The following is a 21,358-nucleotide window of genomic DNA, read 5'->3' as shown; positions in this document are numbered from 1 at the left end:
TTAATGGTGTAAAACAAATCGTTTACGGGAAAAATACTCCTCTAGAATTTATTTCCTTAATTTACAGCTAAGACCCAAATCAATGGTGGTAATAAAAGCCAGTGGATTTTTCCATAAGCTGCATGTGCGTCTGCATAAAATCTCGGTTCATAAAATACCGCCAAAAATTTGGCCAGGGGCTGTCCCGACAGATGAGAGTGCTAATTAATAGTATACGAAAATTTTTACCACTGATCATAGAACACAAAATCAATGGTGCAACATTTTTGCTGGTTTGCAGGAACTCCAAAATGCACGGTCAAGCATGCTACCGGATAAATAAATAACGGAACAACTTTCTTCCTTGTTTTTAGCCTTAGTTGCAGTTCTCAGATATTTTCATCATCTTCCATTTTTCCTCCCAGGTAGTGCCAAAGAGCATTATCTTCCGTGCGACCTCTTTTACTCAGGTTTTCGCGTGTATCTTTTTGTCCGTATATGGCTAAGCAAGAAGTTTTATCGATGTTGCGAAAACTCTTCCTGATTTGAGTTATGCGCCTCAAAAAGTCGCTACCAGCAGTAACTAAATATGTCATCTCATGCCATGAATTCCAATACTCATTTTATGTTTTATAACTATAGGGATATATAATTTAATTTGTATGACTAAGCGGATTGCCGGCAGCACGCAAGCCCCTTTCACGCAGGATCCAAATACCGTGCAGCTTGTGCCAGAGACGTTTTGATTGTCTTGACTACAGCAGTACGTCTGCGAACGCCCAGCAGCTGACACTGTCCCAGGTAAGTGCCGGATACCAAACGTTTGTAATATTGTAAATACTATTATTAATTCTACTTAAACTTACAAAATCAATAGTTTAGTACAAATTATTCCAATCGTATTCGTATAGTCCTACCCGATTTTGCTTGAGCAGTGCGATGCGTTTAGGTTCTATGACTCATCTCTGTTTGATGCTGTATTAATATAAAGTGCTTAAATGAGTATTGGTGATTATTTATGTATGAATACGGGGTATTGGGATATAATTGTGTTACGGTGACTGCTGTGTTGTGAAAAGAGTATTTGCCGGTAGCAACGAAATTATGCTCAGATTAATTATGCCGAAATTTGTAGTCAGTGGTTTAATTTCATCTTTGATACTCATTTAATATTTGCTGGAATCATTTTCAAATTCAGATTCAATTGAAACTGATGAGTACAGGTATATTCAGTAGTCAGACGACTTTTGAGGTTCCTTGAGTTGTCGGCGTAGCCTGAAGATGGCGTTTGGCCGTGTCCGCATGAAAGTGTGTTAGTGTTGGTTTGTGTGGGGGAATGCGTTAATGCTAGTTGTTTATGAAGTTTATGTAGTTATTCCGTTTAGGGTACATTTCCCTTCACAATTTTAAGTGTACTTCCATTCGTAAGTTTGTGTCATGTTGTGTTGTGGGTGTGGCAGGAAGCGGACGGTGTCCAATGACGAATCCAAAGTTTCGGAAGATAAGGGAAAAAAATGCAACGGGGATGGAGAGGATGTGGCGGTATGCGGTTTTCCGTCGGAAGACCGAGTAATAGAAGGAGGAGACAATAATGCTTCTAAAGAGGTAGAGGTTACAGCTGTCTCCCAGGAGGGCGTGGACGGGAAGCTAAGAAAAGAGTCGGATCATGCCGGCGCGAATGACTCCGACTCTCCGGTTAATAGGGATAGTGAGAAGAATCCCGAGAATGAGGAACATGGAGGCAAGAATTACGGCCGTGATGAATTAGCAATTCGACGGTATCGTTTTTTCGCTGACATGACGACTGGCAATGTCAGTCTTACTCCAGTGTTACCGCCCGTCCGCCCGGACCCGATAGGTCAGGAGGTCGCGCCGTCGGCAGGTACATGAAAATAACTTTGAGTCATCTTTTATCATGTCATTGGAATGTGAATTTCTAATCTAAGTTTTAAGTAAGCCGCTTTCTATGGATTCGTTTCTTGCGGCTCCATTGCTTTGAACCGAGATGGTTGTCTAATGTTTAGGCGTACCGCTATTTTTTAGAATGTCGGGTCGTGTTTGTCATTTGCTTATTTTTTTAAATGAAACGTTTTCAACGAGTCGCTTTGTGAAAACGGAATTTGAAACTACGAGTAAATTAAAGTGGGTGTTAGATTGGAATCTGTTGTGATGAAGTTACTTTGAGGATTTTGATTCGGGGACTAATGTTCATGTGTTCGGAAGGCAGTGGTTTTTCTCTGCTGACTCTCAAGGGCAATGATTTGCTCCGAAAAATATGCAACGTTAGCGCATGATGGGGTGACGCCCAGATGTATTTTTATCTTAAAGCGATGCCTCTTCAGCATAGCTGCCCATTTTTTTCGTCAATGAAAGATTGAGGTCAGTAGGCCTTTGTGCCTAAATCTGGAATTAAAGAAAGTCATTTTGTAAATCTGGTAGCAAAATTCGTTAAGATTGATTTTTTTCTCTTAATTAACACATTTTGATGCTCGCATATTATTTGGGTTCAATGCTAAATATGCACTTCTCTATGTACAAAATTTCAGTTTCCTCATATGATTGATTAGATTGGAGGTTTATTTTTTGCTTGATTTCCTTGTAACCAACTGATATTTTCCCTATATTCAATAATGTCCTCAATGCTTCTCCGAGTGTGAATTCGGGGTGTTAATGAAGTAACTGGACTTCAATTGATGATATTGAACGAATAAAATCATCTTCCAGTGAAGTGAAATGCTGAGGTTTAGATTATGAAATATTTGTCCACTTAATTGTTTTTAAAATATTTTATTTTCCGATATAAAAACCATGTTCATTTTAAAATCCCTGACAAAATTTTGTTTTGTTCACAGAAACAATGGCCTCAGTATCATCTTATGATGCAATCCTCCAAGGGCCACTTAAAACGTATTTGCAGTGTTCTTCCAAAATTGGCGGTGATGTTGCTGCCCATGCAAAGCTTGTGGAGAGTGCATTTAAGTATGTTTTGTATAATTTGTAACTTTTTCTATCAAATGCCATATTTTTTCTCAAAGTTTCTTATATTATCTGTTACTGAACAATAATAAAATCATTGTATATGACACCTTCAGTAATATTATTATGAATTAACACTTGGATATTAGTTTTTTAGAAATGGCATTGCATTTATTTTCAAATTTACGGTCATTGATATTCGTGGACTTTAAAATATTGGTTGGCCAAAAGTCTGTGGCTTAACTATGATGATAATCCCTGAGTTGGTGTATCAACTGTATGGTTGATATTGGCTAGTTGCGTTGAGTTCACCTGCAACTAAGCCACTGGCATGACCTCTTTCAAACATCAGTAAAAGGTTTTATCCTTTCCCTGGGCAGTCTCATATGGCAAGATTTATTTGGGAACACTCTAAAGATTTAATTTGGGATAGAATCCTGTGTCCCATCTGTTGGTGGCCAAGTGAGTTGAACCTACCTGGCAACCATGCTTCCCCATGCCATTTCTATCCCTCGTTTAAATATATTATTTGGAGTACTTGTGATGGTATATTTAGTATATTGCAAATAAATTTAAAAGAGGTCATTCCTATTTGGCTCCAATCCTTTGGTACCCCAGGTTTGGTAACAGAAAAACTTTTCACTTGAAAATTAAAGCACACTAATACTAATCAAAGAAGTGGTCCTTATTGTATGTGTCATTTCAAGTGGTTTTTAATTACTGCATAGAAATTATTCAACTTACATTCAAAATTCTGAGGCTATTTCGGAAAGTGCCAGAAGTGAAGGTAGCTTGGTTTCCAGTTCACTTGCAACTCAAGGACAAAGACATCGTATAACTCCCATCATATAACTCCAATAGACTTCATGCAGTTGTAGCTATGTTAAAAAATTATCGTCAAAATGCCAACAATACCTTAGTCAATCGTGAGATTTTTAAATTTGTTTTACTAATCTCCATGCAATAAACTGTAGTAATGGGAACCCAAGGACTATATTTTGGATAAATTTTTACGATTACAATCCAATTTACATTTTGATGCTGATTTTTTATGATGACAATGACTGAGTGATATGAAGAAAGGTTTAGTGCTTTCCCATCAAATTGACTGTATGAAGAGTTCTTGGGGTTGCCACCGGGTTAGGAAGACACATCATGCAGTGCATTACTGTAGGCAGTAAAGGCCGTTTTACACGGGGCACGTACTTGCACAGTCTGACATGTGTACTAAGGTGCATTCAAAATTACTAGAACACATGTGAGAATGTGTGGATGTGAGATGGCAAAATAGTGCCTGTTCTAATTTCGTTCATGCATTCGTGCAATTACACGCATTCTTCTGCATTGCATCCTTCTTCACCTTCTCGATTTATCTACTCCATGGCCTATCTCTGTCGTCCTTCCATTATACATGTCTGTCAGCAATAAATTTCATTACACCATCATGTCTCATTATGTTACAGATTAAATTGTACTGTCAAGGTTTTCAAAAGACTTCTCTCCTACTATTCTTGGACCTTCCACATTACTCATACACACCATCCATTTGATTTTCATTATTCTACTATTACACCACATTTCAAAATCTTCCAATTTATACCTTCTAATTTCTCTGGTGATGTCTTCGTCTCACTAATATAGTGTAGCATGCCCCAAATGTAAGTTGTAATGAATTGCTTCGTGGCTTCAAAGTGTAAATTTTCAGCCATCAGAAGCTCTTCCTATTATAAGTGATGTTAATTTTGAAAAGTTCAGGTAAGGCCTAGTTATGTGGTACATATCCTGAAAGAGTTAATGTCTAATTGCATGAACGATTTTGGTAGAACAGAACATATACGAATGCATGAAATAAATTAGAACATTTTTAAGTTCTGTTGATGCTTTCATACATGTTGAGTGGTTTCAAGGTGCATTTTGATGTTCAGTTCAAGTATTTATCTTACTCATTCTTCTCTTAGAAGTATTAGCTATCTCTATTCTGTGAGGTGTACCAAAAAGGCTATTTTTTTTATGATTACCATGGTCATGACATAGGGTCATTCCATGTCAGTTCATCCAGGCATGACACCCACCGACTCGGATTTTGATGAAACTTGCCAATTTTCATCCTTCCATGCTGGAATGAAACAGTGTAAAATATTTCTTGGCTATCTCTAATAGTTTTTTTTTCACGACCATTTGAAGTTTGGGTGAAACTGCAGTTTTTCAATGAATGCGGTCTCCAGGAATATTTTAAGGAATTCATCCTGTATTTTGATGTGTTTTATATAGCAACAATCAAGTTTTCCCCAGCAATGATGGGTAAGTGCTATGAATTCCTTAAAATATTCTATTTCAAAAATATATTTTTCTTATCGGGAGAAAAACAACCTGCACATAAAAAATGTTTTAATTTTTGAATGTATTATGCACTAGATACATGTTGTAAATATTTTCTTAGATATAGAAAACAGTTAACACTAGCATTTCATCACACTTGAAGGAGGACCCAACACTGACGACCAGAGTCGTGAAAAGGGATTTTTTTTTCATAAATTTTTTTTTAGCAACAAAGCAAGCAAAAAGCCATGAATTTTATTTTTACAGGTGGTGGGTCATACCTTAAGGAATATTAGAAAAAATAATTTAGCTTGATTCAGATATTGCCTCAGGTAAAAATTTGATGTTTTATAGAACCATGTTTTTGACGCAAAAGTTTCTAAAATCTTATGAAACATACGAGTTTAGAGAATTTCCAACATTCCTTAGGATATTTTTCAATTAGTTTTTGGAATCCTCATGACTTCTATAGTAAACCTGCAAATTTTCATAAGAATCGGATGAAAACTATGGCTGAGACAAATTATTTCCCTCTGGAGGTACAAGTGCCTCTGGAGACCGCATTCATTGAAAAACTGCAGTTTCACCCAAACTTCAAATGGTCGTGAAAAAAAAACTATTAGAGATAGCCAAGAAATATTTTACACTGTTTCATTCCAGCATGGAAGGATGAAAATTGGCAAGTTTCATCAAAATCCGAGTCGGTGGGTGTCATGCCTGGATGAACTGACATGGAATGACCCCATACCATTTGCAACTTTCCCTTAAGGTGTCAATTTAAATATTCATTAATGATACTGATAGTTCTCTTGTATGGAGAATACCTTCCTGTGGAGGTCATGCTCCTGGCACAATTTGGTTTCTGTAGGTCATTTTAAACTGTAGCCCAAAGTTGTAATGTTGCTGTTTTTGATCAATTTGCATGGTCTCATACTTTTATCTACAATATTGAAAATTTTGTATTTCTTCTTCCCGCGTAATTGTGTATTTCTCATTTCAGTGCCCAGAAGGAATTCCTTGTGACTGCATCCAAAGCAAGTGCTCCTTCAAATTCAAGTTTACTGCAAGCTCTCTTAAAACCTACTTCTGACGGTATTGGTGCTATCCAAAACTTTAGGGAAAGTCACCGAGGTTCTCCTCATTTTAATCACTTAAGTGCTGTAAGTGAGAGCATTCCAGCACTGGGATGGGTTGCTGTGGTAAGTTTCTTTCCCTTGAAGTGTAAAAATTCTTATAGGAATTTTTGTACTTCAAGCATCATGGTTCAGTAGAAATGTTAAATATGAGATTTGGGATTGGAATTTTTTTCATTGTATTGGCTGGTATGGTGGTTATTTGATTTTTACCTCCAATTTACTGTTAATTCTGATCATTTAAATCAATTTCTGCTGTGTTGAGAACATGCATTAAGAACAAATTATACTTTACTAATCAAAGGTATACCATGATATATCATGAAAACACATTATTAATGTTCCAAGGAATAAATTTCTAATTTTTAAAATAATTTGTTTATTTTTAGAGCCCTGCTCCTGCTCCATATGTAAAAGAAATGAATGATGCTGGACAATTCTACACCAATAGAGTGTTAAAAGAATGGAAAGAAAAGTAAGGATTAAATCAATGTCAATCTTTTAAGTTGTATAAAAATACCATAAATCAGTCATGTATCACGATATAATTTTTTCTGCTGAAGATCCATAATTGCTAACTCGACTCATGTGTATGCATTGGATAAAATATTCACACATAAAATTGATCTAAGTACAATTTCCATTTGTGGTTTTGATGACGTTGTTCTAATGAAGTTCAATGCTGATTGTGACTTTCTACTTGACCAGGGATAAAGTCCATGTTGAATGGACAAAGGCATGGGTCCAAACGCTCACAGAACTTCAACAGTTTGTCAAGCAGTACCACACCACTGGACTATGTTGGGGAGGCCGAGGTATGCCAGAGGGTGGCACCCCTGCCCCTCCCCCACCACCACCTGGCCCTATGCCTCCTCCCCCTCCTCCAATTGAGAACTTAGACATATCAGCTGGTGGAGTTCAAGATCGGTCCGCTCTGTTTGCTGAAATCAATCAGGGAGAGGCTATTACGCGTAGTGAGTATTTTTGTGTATTGTGCATGAGTTTTGAATATTTTCAGCCTTTGCGTGCATGTTCTGGCTTGAAATGGACTTGTTTTCTGCCGATAGGAAGCTCTATCATTGAACTCACGTAAGAATCTTTTGTAAAGACGTTAAATCATTTATTTGCCTTAGCCTGGAAGTTTCACTGGTTTTAAACGTATCAGTCAGCTACGATAACTATCAAAATTGGTTCTAGGTACTTTTTCGTTGGCGGCAGCAGCTGGCGGGGTATTCAGGAGTAATCAGAGTGGACCGCTGCATCTCTCATATTTTCTTATACCATGCCTTTATACCCTCCCCCATTTTCATTACCTAAACGCCAAGAGAATACGTAAAAAATTATGTATGGGGTCGGTACAGTAGTATGGTTCTGTAGCTAGCCTCATGAGCAACAGACAGTGAAAGCTATTCGTCTGCGTTGGGGATAATCCCCTCTAGTAGGGTCACCTCGTACATTGCAGTGGTGCCAGGCCTGAAATACCTATAGCCCATTTGTTTCCTAGAACAAGTAAAGGTAGTACATACCTCCATTTGGCAACCATCTCTCTGTCTATCTTAGTGCTCCCTTCAGTGAAACTCACCAGCAGCATCTGGACTCACCCAATGAAGAACCTCCCCCACTTGCATAAGCTCTGCATACTCACCCGCTCATATTTAGAACCCATTTAAGTACAGTGATTGCAATTGAGTCCATTTGTGAAGTTGGCATCCGAAGCAGGACTGTCGCTATGGTGGGTTTGCACCAACATCTAGTTTATATAGAATTGGTTCCAGGAGTTGTGAGGGGAGACCCAGGCTTGCTTTCCTTCAAGTGCTTGGATAGTGATTACCTCACAAACTATTGCATTTCTTTTGTTGAGACCATATTTAAATTTGCGTAAAGTATGCATCTGTATTTGAGTGAGTTGGAACCGAGTGAATGACAAATTGTGGAAATGTGGACAATGATTTGGAAGGCAAATGTGATAGTAGGCAAAGAGCGAGTATTTCTATGGATGAAAAATGTGCTGCTGGACCTAGTAATAGGCCAGGCCTTAATGATCTTAGTTCTTCTGAACCTTGATTTGATATAAGACAAAGTGTATTAAACACTGACGGAAATGTAGGCCTCATGCACAGGCCTTCTATAGGCTCACCAAAGATTTCTTTGATTTGGCACTTTTTACCTAACGTGCCAACGAAGCAACTGCCACCTGAAATTTTTGTTTAAATACATTTAAAGTATCTACTGGCTGGACAACAAGTTTGTGCTGTCATTTGCAGTGCAAACACACAGTGAATCATTGGTAGTTACTCATAAAAGATTCTATGTAATAAGAAAAGTGTTACAGGGATATCGAAAGTATCAAATCTTCCATGATTCATCTTAATTACAGTTTTGCATGTGCCTTTACTGTGGGCTCTTCGTAGGAGTTTGGATACATAGTTAAATTACACTGTAGACAACTACAGCGTAGACAATTACTAGATGTTAGTTCATTTTAATTGTCCTATTGGAACTGTTCGAGGCAATAATTTTTGTGCATCTCGTAATTCTGACACAAGTTCTGTAAATGTTTATCATCATTTTCTTCCTTTTACATCAGCTGAAGTGTTTGTGAGAGAAAATGCTCGAGGGGGATTGGAAAAATGAGAATATGTTGGTGCATGTATTATTATATTGCCTAGCCCAGAAATTGCCATGGTTTATACAACTTGACTTGACTCGATACTTGTGAGCAATTAAAACTCAACTGAATACTTTTTAAACCCTGAACTGGAAATCAAAAAGCACTACCGGCATAATTGCTAAGTTTGAAGCTTATTCTGCTAAGTTAGTTCATAGTTTTCATAGTTTTACCATAGTATCTCCTTTAACATATAATTCCCAAAGCAAGTAGTTTTTGCCTTCCTCTGTTGAAATATATGTTTACATGAATGTAAAATCCTGGTGAAAGTGTAAAAATTGTTATTCCTCTTTAGTAAGATTTTGAGGAAGTGGTGAAGTCTCTTTGGTTAGTCTTTTGTAATTTAATGGCATTACAGATCATGAATTCCTCTCTCTAGGCTTGAAAAAGGTGACACCTGACATGCAAGTGCATAAAAATCAAGCTTTGCGTTCAGGCCCTGCACCATTTAAGGCCCCATCTGGTGACGTATCAATCAAAGGGTATGCCCCTGTTCGAGGGCCTGGTGCTCCAAGTGCAAAACCTCCTGTATTCACCCGTGATGGGAAAAAGTGGCTGGTGGTAAGTAAATGCATTGTTTTGTGACAAGCATGAAGCAGAAATCAATCTCTAGTGGCCAGAATGATTCAATGTGATCCCCATTTAAATGTTTCAGGAGCATCAAAAGAATAACAGTAATTTGGTTGTTGAAAATGCTGAAATGAACAATGTAGTTTACATGTTCCGCTGTGAAGGATCCACCCTCACAGTTCGTGGGAAAATCAATTCAGTGGTGGTTGATTCTTGTCGAAAGTCATCAGTTGTATTTGACTCACTTGTGTCATCCGTTGAATTCATCAATTGCCAGTCAGTACAAATGCAGGTAAGTTTCATAAGAAAGCTCTTACATAGCACTAGCCTTTGATGAGGCATTTTTGCTGAGAAACAGTTTTACAACTAATTTTATGTGGTGCAATAGTTCCTGGTGAGATACTGTTTTAGAAATCACCGTCAGAAGTAATTTGGGAGTTCAACCTTTAATGTTGCATTCGGGAAAAGTTGATGACTGCAAAGAATTACCATGCACAAGAAAAATTAGATTGAGTCCCTGGAAGCACTGAAAAGGAGTTGTTATAGAGCAAGCAATTGGAATAGGGTAGTTTCCTTCATCAAAGAAAATGAAAGGCATTGTTTGCGATTTGTTGCCCACCATTAGCATATTCATAATATACAAATTATTTGGTTTTAGAAATCCAAGTTTAGACGAATGTCAATGGTCAATTTTAACCTCATTTGAAAAAGACCAGATTGGTGCCCATGCGATGCCACTCCACATGATGTCACGGGGACCTAGATGCTATACAAATAGTCAGGAGTTTCACATCATCTGAGATAACCAATGCACGCATGAGGCACAGAGCTCAGGGAAAGGTCTCTTAATAATCATCTATTAAAATTACAGATGGTCGGAAAGTTTCCTTCGTTTGATAGGGTATTAATAATCATTATTTAAGCCAAGTGCTACCTGCTAGCAGCCTGCATTGTAGCGGTGCTCATAGCCTTGCACCAAGGTGGCCTCATGCGGCAGCAGCCAGAATCAGAATTACGTCACACAGGCTTTTCCCAGCATTCATACTCAGCCATCGTGTTTTTGCACTCTTGAAATTTTTCATTATTAATTTAATCCCAAAAAATAGATATTGTCATTTAAAAATTCTAAAAGCAAGTTGTACATATGTACTCCAGAAGTAATAATCTTTCGATTTAGGCACTAAAAAAAATAGGAAAACTCCCTATTGGTTCAAATCAGCAAAAATATCAAGATAAATGATGAGTCCTAGCATATGGTATTGAGCATCGGAAATTAACCCTAAATCTCTCTAGGGATATTGCTAACAATTTCAGGCTTCAATTTGTTGAAGTCGAGTTTATTCATACTTGAAGGAATATGTTTCTCCTTAATTTCAATGCTTGTTGCAATTATTGGGTTAATGAGGTATTTCCATAATTTTTTTGCAGTGGGTGGTATGTAATTTTAAAAGGTCCCCAGTGGAATGAATATCCAAATAAGTTTTAAATAATTAATTTTTATTTTAAGTATTCATTTGCATTGTTTCTACATCGTTAACGTGGATGCCTCAATGTCCAAGGATTGTTTCCTGATGTCAACTTGCACACAACATGTTATATTATGTTAACACAAAATGGTTAGTTAAAATACTGGACTTAGTTTGAAATGAAATTCACTACAGCACAAATGCAATTATGGAGATGACATAATGTTTTCCCTGAGCGACAATCATTCTCTTTCTTCTTAAAATCGCACTAGAACAGAGCAGACCAAAACAGTACCCTCTCCTAGACTTTGTGGGTGGAATTACTGAAGTATTTTTGATTAATAGTCGTAATACTAACTCCATATTTTTATAAGATTGAAAAAGTATGTTAGCCATCTTTTTTGAAGATCCTAGTTGCTTTAACTAAGAATTGTTAATAGTGATTTTTTCTAATCTGTTTCTCTGCTAACCAAGTGTTAGTGGGTATATTTTCAGTTTCATTATATGTTTTTCCTTAATTCTTAAGTAATTGTTTCCATTAGGCCAGAATAACAAAGTTATTTATTTCTTTGATGCTAGGTGCTGGGTAAGGTTCCCACTATCACTATTGACAAGACAGATGGGTGCCAGATGTATCTTAGTAAGGACTCGATGGATGTTGAAATAGTCAGCTCCAAGTCATCAGAGATGAATGTAATGGTGCCTCAACCCAATGGAGATTATGTGAGTAGATGGCTTTCGTAATTTTATGTTGACCTTTTTAAGTTGTGTTATCCTTGAATTTTACTCTTATTTGAATAAGTGTTTGCTGTGAAGGCAGAAATGTATCACGCACTTTACTTTCTAATTTTGAGCTGACTTGCCTTAGGAAGTATTTTTGGACTGCGTGATTTAATTTTATTACTAGTATTTAAGAGGTGTTTTTAGAAGCTCTGGACAAGTTATCATAATCACTATCGTACTCTATTAAGACATTTTTATCTCATTATCATAGTGATTTTATTAGTATTAAGATAATGAAGCTCCATTAATACTCATGTAGTCCACCCTTTCAATTCATTTAAATATGATATATTATTGGTTGCATTCATCATTAATTTTAAATTTCATCATTAAAAATCAGGGACACTGAAGGAGACTATCTCCACTTTTATTTTGAAACGGTGTTTTTAATTGCCAGTCATGTGTGAACATGCAATTCAACCTAATACATACATCATGTATCTTGTTAAAAAATTTGGAGTTCTCATGCACATACCAGATTAACATAGGAGTGCATATAAAGTGATAAGCAGATAAATTTCCTATGTGAGCCCGTTAAAAGTAAGTGAATTATCTTAAAATACCATTTTTATCGAAAAAGTGAAGCTAAGGTTGATTAAATTATATTTTAACAGCAAATAGCATGTTCAAACAAGTGTTTGCCAAGTTTCTATAGTAAGGCTGGTACAACTCAATAGTATGCCTTCATCTGAAATAGCTGTACTGCATCTTGTTTTGATTCTGAAGTTTGCCTGAAGTCAAAAAACATGACGTCAATTCCGGAAAATGGGGAAATTTAAGTACACCTAGTATACTCAGGGTTCCAACTCAACCGTGAAAACCTTAAAACCGTGAATAAGCCGTGAATTTTGTCCACCTGGAAAAAGCCGTGAATTTCGCCATGAAATCTTAAAAATATGGCTATTTATATGGCAGGATATTTGAAAGAGATATTATTCGAATCAATAATATGACCCAAGTGTCTTGATAAAGTACTAGTATTCCTGTAATTGTCTAATATCTTAGAATCCTTTTACAAATATCATAATTACACGCCAAAATCCTGCGTTTTCTGGGACATAGGCAACCTATCCAAACATTCCCGCATCGATCGTTTTCCCGCATTCATCGTTTTTTTCGTCCATCTCCCTGAAAAATGATAGATTGAGGTTCCACTGTGATTATATGAAATTGATTTTTTTATTTATTACATTCTATAAACAATTTTAATAAATATTTTCGGCGATCTCAGAAAGATTGGGTGAGGGAAATTTGGTTACTGTGCGGTAATAACAACGTGCGCAAAACATAATCTCTCGGAGGCACGAGGAATTATAAAAGGACTTCCGGTGTTCAGACGGAAGAAGGTCCTAAGGGCATTCACATATTAAAGGAGGCCATGGTATTCGGCGTCCGGGCAAGAGTGCGGTTGGGTTGGGCCTTAAGTTGGCCCTGAATTTTCCAAACGTTGACGTCATAACAGATATCACTTTTCATTGCTGCTTTTACATTATACATATGTCTTGTATGTATGGCGTATGTTGTGTATGTTAATTTTTGGTTAATATACAGCTGGTGATTGTCCTATTTTTCACTTATAAATGGACCATGAATTTGACGACATTGAGACCGTGAAAACCTGAAAAAAAACCGTGAAAACCTGGAAAAAACCGTGAATTTCATTATTTAGGTAGAGTGAGAACCCTGATACTCCAAAGTGGATTGGAATTAGGCTCAAGTATCAGTTTGTCAGGTATTAATTATTTGTTTGGGTATTTTCACACACACTGGCTAAACCAGTACCAGTGTCAGACGCATTGTAATCAAATGGAAGTATTAGAATGATTTCATGTTTTAAATTCATTCTTTTATTTGATAACCATTTGTAATTGGAGTAAATTTATTATCTTTTACTTTCAGATGGAATACCCAATACCAGAGCAGTACAAGACCACAGTGAGTGAGAAGGGGTTGAAAACCGAAGTGGTAGAATGCAAAGCATAATAAGGATACAAAGAAGATACATCAGATATCAGCATTCATGCCTGCTTTTCCACAACAACAATTTACAACCAATTTTTTTATGCCAGCAGTATATCCCCATTGCTGCTCACTCAAAATGGCTTTCACTTGCTGAGTAGTGGATTGTCATGGATTGGCTCAATTGTATTCAGGCCAGAGAGAAAGTTGATGTAAGAGTTATTTTCTGGACATGGCACATTAAAACATCCCATTACATTTTATATATTTAAGTTTGATTCACGATGATCAAAGATTTATTGTGCATTTAACCTTAGGAAATGGCTATATTGGTGAAGAATTACATTTGCACTCTGGGGACAACTCAGTTAATTTGATAGCTGTATTGTTTTATATTTAATTTTTTGGTTATTGGCTGCTTACCCATCAAATGGGTATTCAGAGCTTACTGTGTATTTAATTGGTGCATTATAGGTACATACTTTATGTATAGTCGTGAAATGCAGTGCTAACATTTTAGTGTTGCTTTTATGTGGGTGAACTTAACTATCTGTTCACTGAATGATGAAGAACCATGACTGTGAATTTGTAATGAATTTTTGAATACTGTATTTGTAACATGACTTTCATATTTATGGGAAATTTGTTCCTGGTGAAGTATTCTTTTAAAATAATGCAATACCTTCTCTCCATAATCAATATACATATATACACATATTGCTACTTTACCAGTGGTATTAGCAGTTTATCCGTCGTAATAAGTATGAGCATTAAAAATCTTGATTACATGCCTGTCATAATTGTATTTGCCAAAAATTGATTCCTCATGATAAAGGCTAATTAATGAATTCTTTAAATGCTCATGCTTTTTTACCATTGTTTAATCTTAAACTTAAATATGTACTCCAGGAACTGTTTCAATCAAGAATGTAAATAGTTTGGATTCTTCTAATGGGAAAGATTACCTCACAGTAAAGAATTTTTTTTACAACTCTCTAATTGTTGGTAAATTTTAAGCTTACTGTATTATTCTTTTATATGCAATTTTTTCTCTGACACCACTTGCAAGGCATGGGATTTAGTCTAAGGCTCATTTTATTTTTTTGCTACACCCCATACTACCATTATCTTCAAAATTACTCTTTTTATTTTGTTAACAGTACTCAACTGCTATACATAACTACTGAGGAATGATTGGAAAGAAAAAGTAAATGCTTTCTCAATGGCAGAATTAATGAAAGATTTCTTTTAAAATCATTCTCTGATAGCGTTGGTAACACACACAGGTGGTGTTTGATTGAAGGTGAAATGAACTGACGTTAAGAAGTGAATCAGGATATCCCATCATAATTTGTATTTATAATATATTCATTTGAGCCTAGTTAGGTTTAGTGTTTTGGCTTAACATTGTGAAGGTAATGGGTTCAAGTCTTGCTTGTGGTGGGGAAGTTGTAGTCACACCTAATCTCTTATTTGAGTGCTCCAGAGTCTGGTCTTCCACTCGTCCAATCAGATGGAACAACTGGAAGTAAGTTGTCAGTTGGCAAGAGAGTATAATGCCGTTATCCTATTTGAGACCAGCAAATGCAGCCAGTGATAAAGATGGGAGCGTGTGCCAGCTAAGGCTATTTGTTTCTATATTTATTTATGAACAGTTTTGTACGTTTATCGGGCTTGGTGAGTGCGGAAGAAAAGGTTTTATTTTCAGATAACATAGCTGGTTTTATTTTGGAGGTGAAATTAAACCAGCTTTGAGAGCCAGCAGCCCCATGTGTCAAAATTTACTGCTGGAACTGGCAATGGCACCAGGTTTGCAGCTTTGTGTGAAAATGGCCTTGCTGTCAAGCTGGCATTATGAGTACTTAATGAAAGCTATGAGGTTTTCCGAGATGCATTCATTTATAGTTTTTTCTCGGGCTTAATGCTGATGGTACTTAGTCTTGTTTCCATGGGAAACTTGGTTTTTCGCAGAATTGAGTGGCAGTTGGAGCCAATGAAGATTAGACAGAGTGAAATTGGAAGTAATCCATACCCCCACACACCCAGGTATTAGTTGCACCTAAACCCCCACCCCCAGCCTTAATTCCGAGCTGTGCCCCTGGTAGGTCCTACTGGGAGCAAGAATTAAAATATCAGGCTGCCTCTACCCCCTAATTTAACTGTATTCATGCTCACCTTTTTGTGCAAGGAGAGGAAGAGAGCAATATTTGTATGTTGTAGCATTGTAAGTGTAAAACCCAGTATGTCCAGTAGCATCAATAGGTTCGTAACGCCTTCAATATTGAAAGCAACCAATCGTATATAAGAAAACCGCTTCTAATTATGTATTGTCATGAGAATTTTAATATTTACTAGTTCATTATTTATACTAAGATACAGTTAGCCCCTCTTATGCTGGCTTCGTTCCATTTAGGGCTGCAACTGATCTTTTAAAAGTAGATATATGTTTTGGAAATGTCATAGGAATCTTTTATGTGGTAAAGTGATGGTTCCTGGTTGGTTACTCACAGCAAGACCTGAAGAGGGGATTTTTACATAGAATTTTAGAAAAATTATTTCTTTAAGACGAATCGTACATATGGTATTTTTGGATCAATTTCAGTGATATTGCCATTTTTATTCACCTTCGCATGCCCAGCATTATGTCAGAAAACTATGAATTTATGCTTTCATCTCCAGAAGCTTATTTTAAAATTAGATTTGTGTTGATATTCGTTTTAATTACCGGTATCATTCAACACTGACATCGCTGTGAGTTATCTTACTACGACCTGATCATTTGATCGACCACATCATCACACGAAAATTTTCGTGTGCCCCACAGCGTAGCCGTACACTATGCCCTACCGTATATTATCCAAGGTCTGAAGCATGGCCAATAATAGTTAAGGCACCAAATATTGTGTTTGGGGTGAAAAATTAACAATTCGGAAAAGTTTAGGATAGGACGTAAAGTCCGAAATTCGTACATCGCGCGGCACTACCATCATAGGAAGAACGCATTACCATGATGATTTTGTTTTTCAATCAACTTCAAAATATGAGTAATAATTCAACTAAAAAATATAATGATAAATGAAGCGTAGTAAACTTGGTAAATTATTTTACTGGTCTTTTTCAGTGATTTTTACCTTCTTTTTTTCATAAAGGCTCAAAATGCATTTCATCTCGTTGGACTCGCTTTTTAACTATTGACGCAGGGACGGTGAGAGCCCAATGTCTCTTATCATGCGGTTAGATTTTACCTGCGTAAAGATTGGGAGCTATTTTCTAAAATGGGAGACCGAAATACCGAAAATGACAGTACAATCTGAGATTTGTTAACTCATGAATTCCGTCTAACTTTTCACTCTAGCAGACAACCATGCATGAGAATAGTCAAACTAATGATTTATATAATTTATTGACATCAAGCTATGTTCAATTCGTGATATTGATATGAGGAAATGTGATTTTCGCATGCGAAGAATTCAATCTGATTGATTTTGTACGCAATAAGAAAAGTAAAAATTGGTTACCTTGCATACCCTCGAGTAGTACGAACTTGGGCAGGGAGTAGACCATCATGGCTGTATGATAGTCTTAATTTTCTTTACTGTTTGCCAACGTAGGGTGTAAAGGTTAGGGCAGTTCATATTTATCTTTATCACGGCAACCATAGTATCACTATTTATTGGTTGAAGTGATTAAGAATTTTTGGTACGTATTATAATACAACTGTGGCGTGTATGTCCACCGGCAATTGACGGTGTGGTGTACACACCTATGTTCCCTCCTCAAATCTTGTATTCTTCGTTGTAGTATCAGGCGTTAATATCCTAATTTTCTTTCAGTGATAAACGTAATCATCGCACCTTTTTATTGCTGCCGGTATGCTGCATCATCAGCACGCGGTGCCCATTCCTCCGAACCAAATACGAGATCCGAACAGGTGAATTTACACTTCTGACTTCTGTTTTCGTTAATAACGGTTTTTGGTAGCTTTTTATTGAGGTATTTCTTTCAAAATGAACAACTTGCCAATGTAATGGCACGCGATTTTTCTGCCTAAAGATTTACTTGATGAAAGATCACAAAGGAAGTGTGTACACTTCTCAGAATAGTTAATGTTGGAAGGTATGTACGGATAATTATGATTCTTAAAGGTGATATTACGCCATTTGAGAATTATAATACCTTAATTGACAGCTTACCCTGCTTGAAGGTGAATACTATTGACTGGAATGATAACGCGAGCAGTCCCTGTGTTTTGCTCAATTATACGAGGAGAGCCGTATGCTGCGTTTCATGTTGAAGTTTGTGCCCAACCTCATATGAATTTTCCCGGGCTCATTTGAAGAACGTGTCCAAATGACGTTTCATTTATGTTGTTGAATGCGATTATTTTCTTTATTAAAGAATTTTCATGTTGTTCTTCAGACTGTGTCGGTCCCACTGCCTCGGTGATGAAAGACATGCATATCAGTCATGACCGTTTAGAAATATGTGCTTTGGGTTTTGCCTCTCTTTCGTGTGATGTGGCTAGACCTAATTATGCACTTCGATGTAGGAGGCCTATGCTCAAAATTTTAGCTCCATGGGACTTCATAGTCATTCTTTAGTGATGTGGTATGTAGCCAAGTGCTTGATCCATTTGGTATGCTCGAGCTCCATGTATCTGAAAGCAATAGTGTAACTTCAAGCACTTGTGGACACACGAGCAGTGGAGACCCATCTGATCACACTTCAGTCAAGTGATTCTTGCTTTGCTGCAAGCAGTTCATGAGTATGAAGAGGCAGGAAATGGCAAAGTATGGTGCCAAAATCTCTCAAAATTCATTGAAAACCATTTATATAGGTAAACGAATACATGCTGTATCAAATAAGTACATATGCAGTTGAAGCCATTGCTGCCCTGATCGACTTATTACGGGCTGCAGGCATCGTCAATGGATGGCGAATAATGTATTAAGAGTATCATAGAGCATTAAATTTGATTTGAAGGAGGGAGAAATAATTTAATAATAATAATTATTATTTTATTAGAGCTCTTTGAGTATATCAGTACACAGCTGGCGAGGCAATTATTTCAATGTGTTGTGCCGTGTTAGATATTTAATAACCCTAGAATTTGTTGCCTAAACTTTTTCTGTATGCTTATTTTTTATTTTAGTGATAGAAAAGGATACCAAGGTGCATTACTCAGCACAATAGTGGGACACTGAAATTCATGCATATGCGTGACAAGAGTGCTCCACACAAGTAATAGAATTAAAACTAGATCACCTCAAGGCAGGGAAGAGTATGTTACTGACACCTTGAAGGAGAGTTGAAATCTTTTGGTTATCTTTGAAGCCTTGACCCCACAGACTGGGTCAGTAAGACATTTCAGTTATGAATTAATTTATTGTCCATCACATCTTTACAGCTCCGCAAATCACACATTAATATAGAGGGCCTCCTCAGAACAACTCATGCATGCAGGCACATCCAGCTGTATCACAGGTTTTGGACAAGCTTACCTCAAGTTAACGGGTGTCTTAGGGCACCAAGTAAAATTAAGGGAGAATAGAAAAAGTGAATATAAAAGTACAAGTGTAAAATCAGGCTTTTTAGTAGTTGGAGAAGTCATGGAAATGCCACGGAAATTGGATTGTGCTCGGGCAAAAAATCCAGAGGCACAGTAAATTGATGAATTTTGTGGTAGATGTGTTGCTGCATTCCAGTGACATGGTGAACTGCCTGCATAGACTTACTACAACAATTAACTTTTTAAAATATCTGAATGGAGATAGAGGTTATTTACTCAATGATAATCCTTCATACGAACAATATTCTCGTATTGAGTTACATCAATTTTTAATGGAAGGTTTTTATTATCACTAGATTATTATCAAATTCCTTGTTATTTCCTAGAACAATGGAATCACCTATGCAATGTAGACATGAATGAGATTTACTGCATGGAATCATTTTTCAGAAAATGAAAACCCTTTCTATTTTCTTACTACTTTTGATTCCCTTATGTCTGACCATCTTGCAATTAATGTCAACATAAAAATCAAAACCCACACCCCACCTCGTCTTGTACCTATGTCTCAGCGAGCTTTCTCAGACTCTGCTATGGAAAAATTCCTTCATGATCTATCTCTAGAAAATTGGGAAGAGATATACTCAAGTCTGGATTTGAACTCAAAACTTAGTGCCTTCCTTAACATTTTTCATATCTATTTTAATGCAGCTTTTCCACTAAATGTGAAAAAAAGCAGAATCTTCCCTCTAAAGGAAAAGATATATTCTGAGAATGTTCTTAAAAGAGCCACTAATGTACGCAACCTTTACTCCCTGATAAAAAGCGGTAAAAATGAATTGATTCCCAGTTACAAAGTAGCCAGGAAAGACCTTAAATCTATGGTATACAATGAACGTAGGATTAAAATTGATACATACATAAAAAGCTCAAACAACATTATAAAGGCTTCATGGAAAGTGATCAAAGATAACACAAAATCCTCCTGTGGAACCCTGACCCCCTCCCCGATCTTCTTTAATGGCACTCCTTGCTCTGATCCATCAATCACTGCAGATAGCTTCAATAAACAATTCTGTTACTCACCCTCAACCCTGAATTCCACAATTGATTTCAAAGTAGTTAACCCCGAACAGAGTATTTTTCTCTTCCCAAGCACGCAAACTGAAAGTATTCACATTATTCACTCCTTCAAAAATAGTTGGTCAGCAGGTACTGATGGTATACCCATGCCTATAATTAAGCATGTTGCCAAAGTCATTGCTGGTCCCCTTTCTGACATATTTAATACCTCCATATGCTCTGGAGTCTTCCCAGACCTTTTCAAATATGCTTCATAATTACCCCAATTCATAAGAAGGGCCCTCTAAATGACTCGGCAAACTACAGACCTATATCTGTACTGTCTGCCTTCTCAAAGATATTCGAAAAACTCTTTTACCATCGTGTAATGAGTTATCTCAAAACCTTTAAAATACTGAAAAATGCTCAACATGGTTTCTGTAAATCCAAATCCACAAGTACAGCCATCTTTCAGTTATTAAACCAACTATACACAGCTTTTCAGGAACGCAAATTAGCAGCTGGTGTTTTCTTTGATCTAAGCAAAGCCTTTGATCGAATTAATCATGAAATTCTCCTCTCTAAACTGCAGTCAGTGGGCATCTTGGGGAAAGCTCTCTCCTGGTTGTCATCATACCTAACTGACCGTCAGCAATTTGTCAAATATACCTCCAGAACAGCAAAAAGCATTACAGTAGTTAAGTCAAATCCCCTTACTGTGAAAGCAGGAGTACCACAGGGTTCTATACTAGGGCCATTGCTATTCCTAATTTTCATTAATGACTTGCCAGACAAACCCCTCCTCCAAAATGCCATTCTATATGCAGATGACACCTCAATCATTTCAAGTGAGGTAAATAGGAGCGACCTAGTTAATACCACACAAAGCAGTATCAACAGCATGTCAGAATGGTGTCATGATAACGCCCTTCAA

General features: G+C 36.9%; 2 protein-coding genes across 11 annotated transcripts in view; both read left to right on the top strand.

The window, feature by feature from the left end:
- Nucleotides 1-635: 635 nt before the first annotated feature.
- LOC124154307 (adenylyl cyclase-associated protein 1) lies at nucleotides 636-14,847 on the top strand. 4 transcript variants are annotated; one of them, XM_046527953.1, is made up of 9 exons: nucleotides 636-780; nucleotides 2,832-2,958; nucleotides 6,275-6,473; nucleotides 6,797-6,882; nucleotides 7,116-7,381; nucleotides 9,455-9,636; nucleotides 9,731-9,937; nucleotides 11,691-11,834; nucleotides 13,794-14,847. In XM_046527953.1, the coding sequence occupies exons 2-9, from the start codon at nucleotides 2,837-2,839 to the stop codon at nucleotides 13,875-13,877; spliced, it is 1,290 nt and encodes a 429-aa protein (XP_046383909.1). In that variant the 5' UTR covers nucleotides 636-780; nucleotides 2,832-2,836; the 3' UTR covers nucleotides 13,878-14,847. The 4 variants fall into 4 exon arrangements, with proteins under 4 accessions (XP_046383909.1, XP_046383908.1, XP_046383907.1 ...); XM_046527952.1 differs by lacking the exon at nucleotides 636-780 and adding an exon at nucleotides 1,251-1,861 and having other exon boundaries at nucleotides 7,116-7,222; XM_046527951.1 differs by lacking the exon at nucleotides 636-780 and adding an exon at nucleotides 1,252-1,861.
- Nucleotides 14,848-17,104: 2,257 nt separating this feature from the next.
- Nucleotides 17,105-21,358, top strand: part of LOC124154305 (double-stranded RNA-binding protein Staufen homolog 2) — a 60,407-nt gene continuing 56,153 nt past the window's right edge. For 3 of the 7 annotated variants that reach the window (XM_046527947.1, XM_046527949.1, XM_046527942.1), the window contains exons 1-2: nucleotides 17,108-17,552; nucleotides 17,687-17,784. In XM_046527947.1, coding sequence (XP_046383903.1) covers nucleotides 17,726-17,784 — 59 coding nt within the window. In that variant the 5' untranslated portion in view covers nucleotides 17,108-17,552; nucleotides 17,687-17,725. Of the gene's footprint in view, nucleotides 17,553-17,686; nucleotides 17,785-21,358 lie in introns of all 7 variants that reach the window. The other 4 variants (XM_046527945.1, XM_046527944.1, XM_046527946.1 and 1 more) reach the window with 3 other exon arrangements.

The sequence above is a fragment of the Ischnura elegans genome, chromosome 2 (genome assembly GCF_921293095.1).
Source record: "Ischnura elegans chromosome 2, ioIscEleg1.1, whole genome shotgun sequence".
Classification (NCBI taxonomy): domain Eukaryota; kingdom Metazoa; phylum Arthropoda; class Insecta; order Odonata; family Coenagrionidae; genus Ischnura; species Ischnura elegans.
The sequence above is the reverse complement of the archived record's forward strand: the minus strand, read 5'-3'. Positions and strand labels throughout refer to the sequence as shown.

Excerpts from the sequence above, each read along its gene's own strand:
- LOC124154307 (XM_046527951.1), top strand. The coding sequence starts at position 1,417 with ATGTTGTGTTGTGGGTGTGGCAGGAAGCGGACGGTGTCCAATGACGAA. Across the intron at positions 6,883-7,115 it reads TTAAAAGAATGGAAAGAAAA|GGATAAAGTCCATGTTGAAT; the intron begins GTAAGGATTAAA and ends CTACTTGACCAG. Across the intron at positions 9,637-9,730 it reads ATGGGAAAAAGTGGCTGGTG|GAGCATCAAAAGAATAACAG; the intron begins GTAAGTAAATGC and ends TAAATGTTTCAG.